Consider the following 5306-nt stretch of genomic DNA (forward strand, 5'->3'; position numbering starts at 1 on the left):
GCTCTGAAGTTCAGAAACTCTTTGAGGGTAGTCCCAGAGTCCGGTCCATAGAATTCTAGAAGGCAAAATATATAATATAAAGTCTAAAGTCTATTCTAATTTATTTTTTTTAATTTTTACTTTGAATAAACTCACAGAAAAATCCAAGTAAGGCTGAGCAGATAGACACACGTGTCCTGTCAACAGGAAACTTCTCTTATATAACTTCACTGAAGTTCTGGAAAGGTATAGTTCAATCTATTTTCCTCTCTGCAAATTAGTAGCCAGGACAAAAGTCAAGCATGAAGAAATATCACCTCTGAGAAAGATTTCAGAAAGGCAGATGGTTTTTAGTACACAGAGCTGCCCCCGTGAAACATCTGCTATGACGTAGTCCTGCTCTGGCTATAGACCAAGCATATCAATGGCTCCACAGAGCAATGGGATAAGAAATGGGAAAACTGCCATTGCTTGTTTAGGAACTTGTTTTGCTGATGAATGTCTGTCACTTTCCAAATAGCTACAGTCTAATTGTTTTTTGGGGAAAATATTTCCTTGAGCAGGAGGTTTGCAGGCCGCTAGCTATTTCCCATCTGTGCTGCTGCTCTAATACACCACACACACACTTTCCTCCCTATTAGGAATTACTATGGCTTCTGATTATAAACAGGCAGCCTAAAGGAATTTAGAAATCTCATCTGCTGTTAAGAAGTTCTCTAGCCTTAATGAAATTTTAAGGTTGGAATCAAAACATATTCTTTGAAGAAACCTCTAAATTCTGCTAAAAAATACAATTGTTATACATCTGTAATTTCATAATCATGAATGACTGTACAAGGATAACAGTTGTTTGACTGCGGCAGTGACTGCTGTGTGCTCATTCTGTGGCAGGCTTTCAGTGTCACTCATCTCATCCCTTTTCAAACTGTGACATGAAAATGTTCAGCTTCTGCCCAGTAGTTGCTGGGACAGACAACATACAGCCCTCTGTTTAGCATCAGACAATACATCTAATAACAATACAATAGGCTTTCAACTCATACACGTCTTCCTGCAATTACTTGCAGTAAATTTAGCAGTGCCAAAAGACACAGCACTACTCTTGCACCTGCTTCAAGTGGAATACTAAATGCATATGTAAACTTAACAAAAAAATTTTTGAAAGGATTCCTTATGAATAGGTTTCACTTACTCCTCCTCACTTCTCCCCTCACCCCTCTAAAAAAAAAAAGGAAAACAAGGAGAAAAAAATTGCATACCATTGCAGATTTACACTAGTGTAAAATTGTTCTCCCATCTGAATCCCTTGCTGATTTTTTATTGTTGCTTATTTTTTTTAACTCAAGAGGATCACATGATGTTTCAAACCTCGCTACTTATTAGACTTCCCTGAATAAAACGGCTGAGAAAGTAGTTCTGCACATCAGAGGGAAACTCACACCTTTACTTACCTCTAGGACTAAACAGCAAAAAACAAACAAACAAACATCCAGGCAGTGACTGCTTTCAGAATTTATTGCTTAAATAATAAAAAAAAGTAATAATAGGGAGAAAATAAAGCACCACCACATATTGCTTTATGTGGAAACAATGGAAAAATGTGACAAATATATTTACCCATTCCTGTCCACGTATCAGATGATCCATGCTACTCAGGACATGCTCATGGGAAAAATATTGGCACTATCACAGCATATGGAAGTGAAAATAAAAAACATGCAGTATTTTCAATTGCAGTTGGGAGGCCTATTTCCTGGAGTCTAAAGATCATGTTGTTTTATCTGTTTTCCTTTAGCATAACGTACATTATCAGACTTCCATAACTTCAGACACCGGCAGAAAGCCCTGATTTTTTGCCAATGGTGACATACCCACCTCAAAGATAAACCTGGAAGTCAGAACGTCTGTCTTATTTCTGTTTGCAATTTCCTTTCCATAGGAACATGCACATGATATAGTTCCTGCTAACAGATATTTAAAGCTTCGCTGGCCCTTTCTAAACTTATACCAGCTCAGCCCCACTGGAGGTCCTCAGGGCAGCACAAACAACAGAGAACAGACTTCCAGCACAAAAAGCCTCATTGGTTTTGTTGAAGAAGCTCTAGCCTTAACCAATTTGTGTGTGTAAAGCGTAGTTGGCAGGTCTTTCTTCTGCTTTTGTCTACAAAAATGGCAGATTCTGCATTAAAATGTGGTACCAAAATGTAAACCATTAAGTTCCACATTTTTAAATGATTTTCTAACTCATATCAAAATATCTAAAGAATCTGTGTAACTTAAACAGAGCTCAATTTTAACAAAGTTCCAGAATGATGAGTACACAGGAATACATGCCTGGTGCAATTAGCCTCATTACCAACTGGAGAAAAGTTGATTTAGCTTTAGTTTCAAGACCACCTCAGCTTCAAGTCAAAGCTTGAACTTTTACACACATAGGTGCACTATTTTAGATAGAATGTGAAGATAGAATCCAAACAGTCAGAAAACAAAGCTCAGCAAAAACCTACGGATAGTGCTGAACAACCAGTATACCTAACCATTTTTTTTCCAGTGCTAATTAGTGATAAGAGCAACCACACCTGTTCGAGGTGACTGGCACTCCTGACAGTCACTGGTGCAAAATGCAGTGGAACATTTGGTCATTCTGAAAGAGGATACAATGGAGCAATACAGGAAATTCCATGTCGGCAGGACAAAGTCAAACATTTGTTGTCTTGCACACCATAAAAAGTATTTTTGGTTACAAATTATTATTGCAAACAATCTTCTCGTAGATAAAACTAAAAACGTCTCTACCTAAAAAGCTTTGAGAGGGTCAAAACCCTAAAAATCATAACTAACAAGATTTCTCTGTGTAAGTCCTCTCCTCTTCTGAGTTGTGACAGTCTCCTTTTTTTAAGAAAGACCTTCCTCTTGATCAATCAATTCTGTTTTGGTGGAAAACACATCAGCCAACATGTGCTTTGGGATTTCAGAGCCCCGTACTTTTAATGTGTAGCAGGCATTCTCTACTTTTGCCAGACTCTGTTTCAAAGTGTACAGTTTCTTAGATACTTCATAAGGTCCAGTGTTGCCAATGAAAGTAAAACCATCATAAATCTGACGTAAGAACTGGCTCAGTTCAAAAGGTGTGTCGATGTCACCATTTCCAACACTGCTGATGCACAGTCGCATCAGCTCTCCAGTTAGATCAGCCACTCCCAGCAGGTAATCTACAGGTGTCACCTTCAGGCTCCAAGTGCGTGGTTGTTTATCCTGGGAACTGGAAGTCTGAGGACAGAATAGAGCAAAGTCCCTTTCAGAGAATTATGGAAAAGACAGTCTGAAATGGTTCAAATGCACACTAATTTACCTAATGCACTGTAAAGCAATAGGAATTACAAACATTCTAGTGTATGGCACTTCCACAGCCTGATTTCAGAAGTACTATTTACTAATCCTTCCTCCAGCGTGCTGTAAGATATAAAAGTATCCATTCCATCGAGATGCAACTTCCTCTCTGAAAAGCACGATCAACATATCAAACATATCATGCTTCTACGATTTTTATATGTAAATAGAATAAACATTTTTTTGTATCAACATTTATTTGCATTTGCCTTTTTTTTTGGCTTGCAGACTTCAGCCTGATGGATTTAAATTTTAATTGAATGGTCTTGTCCAAAGATAACACAAACATTCGAGAAACAATGAGAGCCTGCATTATAAAAACAAATCACATCATTTTGTAACAATATCTTGAATTTCAAAATGCTTTCTAGGAGAAGCTGACAAGTGGATTTCTCTCAGATCTGTTTTTATATCAACTGAATTCATCAAAATATCTAAATAAGTATTCATGAAAAAAATCACAAGTGACAAATCTGCTCTTCAAGCTACAATATTTCTGATTTCCAAAATACTGGTGATATGGGAGACAGCACAGGTGTACTTCTATCCCCTTATTCCCACATGAGAACTCCCACCCAAACATCGCCAATCAGGTCAGAGGTGTGCATGCAGACATCAATAACATTTTCCCTATTTGCAAAAAGAATGCCATTGTAGGTAAGAAAAAGTGAACTTAAGCTGAAAACCTGACTTCTTTACAAATATTTTACTAAAAGAATAAGGAAAAAAAAAAAAAGTGCTGTAGAACAGAATCTCTCCAACAGAAATAGTCTCTAAAGCACTTGTGCTGTGTATTACTGTACAGTGCATGTGCACTGCATGACCATTTCTATACTTTATCACAGCCAGCTTCTGAGCCCCATGTACAAAATGTGCCCAGTTTACTGTGGTCATTGGCAGTAGTGTCTGTGCAAATTATTCCGTGTAGGGCAGGGTAAAGATATGGCCACGTCAAGGAACAGCAGATAGAACACGAGGGGCAAGATACAAGAATAAATGAGTTTGTCCCCTGAAAACATAAAGAGCAAGCCTAGGAATGTTACAAATTACCAAGCTAAAACATATAATGAATACTTACAGAAGCTAATCAGAGTGCCTGCCCTAATTAGCTTAGTATGAGGTAGGAAGATTTCATTTTGTCTCAAATTCATTAGTCTTCTCCAACTTTTGCTATACCACTATACACTGGTGGACGTTACAGATACAAACACAGACATTAAAAATCCCTCTTCTCAGAATAAAAAGCACGTTTTGAATGACTGAGTCAAAGCCCACATGTATATCTAATACCATTCCATTAACTGAACTTATTTAATCAAATGCCAGAAGTATGACTAAGCTCAGTCATTGCATTACCATTCCAGAAAGATATGTCATATGAGAAGAGAAAAACTTTTACCATGTTCGTTGTTTCTTCTCTATCTTCTGCTGTAAATATTAGTTGGTTGTTGATCTCTTCAACACTAATTAAAGATCGGGTTTTGATAAAATACTGAAATGAAACAGCTTCAATATATTCTTGAAGTCCTGAAAAAAAAAACAACAAAAGTTATTAAGCAAATGATTCAAACTTTAGAGCAATGACCCATTGCTTGCTTACTTTTTTTTTGAAAATTTGTATGAGAAACTATTTTAAGATTACTAGCAGAAAGTGAAAACCGTAATCCAGAAATAACACTGAAGTTATTTAACATAGCACACTTCTGACATATGAGACCAAAAGAACAGCAGATCAACATTTTCAAGTTTTCACTCCAAGTGCATTTTTCATTCAGATCCTTCAGTATATCAGTAGAAAGTATCATGCTACTCACTCCCAGAAACATATTGAGAAGTTGCTCCCCATAAGGAAGCTTCTAAAGCATTGCATTTATATGATGGAGAGCGTAGATTATTACAGGAGGTCACAAACACGGGGCACAATGCAAAAAAAAAAA

General features: G+C 37.1%; 1 protein-coding gene across 2 annotated transcripts in view; it reads right to left on the reverse strand.

Moving 5' to 3' along the window:
• Window positions 1-1475: 1475 nt before the first annotated feature.
• TSNAX (translin associated factor X) overlaps window positions 1476-5306 on the reverse strand; it is a 22759-nt gene continuing 18928 nt past the window's right edge. For both annotated transcript variants that reach the window (XM_010707012.3, XM_031552424.1), the window contains 2 exons: window positions 4769-4896; window positions 1476-3249 (listed from right to left, as the gene is read on the reverse strand). In XM_010707012.3, the coding sequence (XP_010705314.1) occupies window positions 2875-3249; window positions 4769-4896 (503 nt within the window). In that variant the 3' untranslated portion in view covers window positions 1476-2874. The remainder of the gene's footprint in view (window positions 3250-4768; window positions 4897-5306) is intronic.

This window comes from Meleagris gallopavo, chromosome 2, assembly GCF_000146605.3.
Source record: "Meleagris gallopavo isolate NT-WF06-2002-E0010 breed Aviagen turkey brand Nicholas breeding stock chromosome 2, Turkey_5.1, whole genome shotgun sequence".
Taxonomy (NCBI): domain Eukaryota; kingdom Metazoa; phylum Chordata; class Aves; order Galliformes; family Phasianidae; genus Meleagris; species Meleagris gallopavo.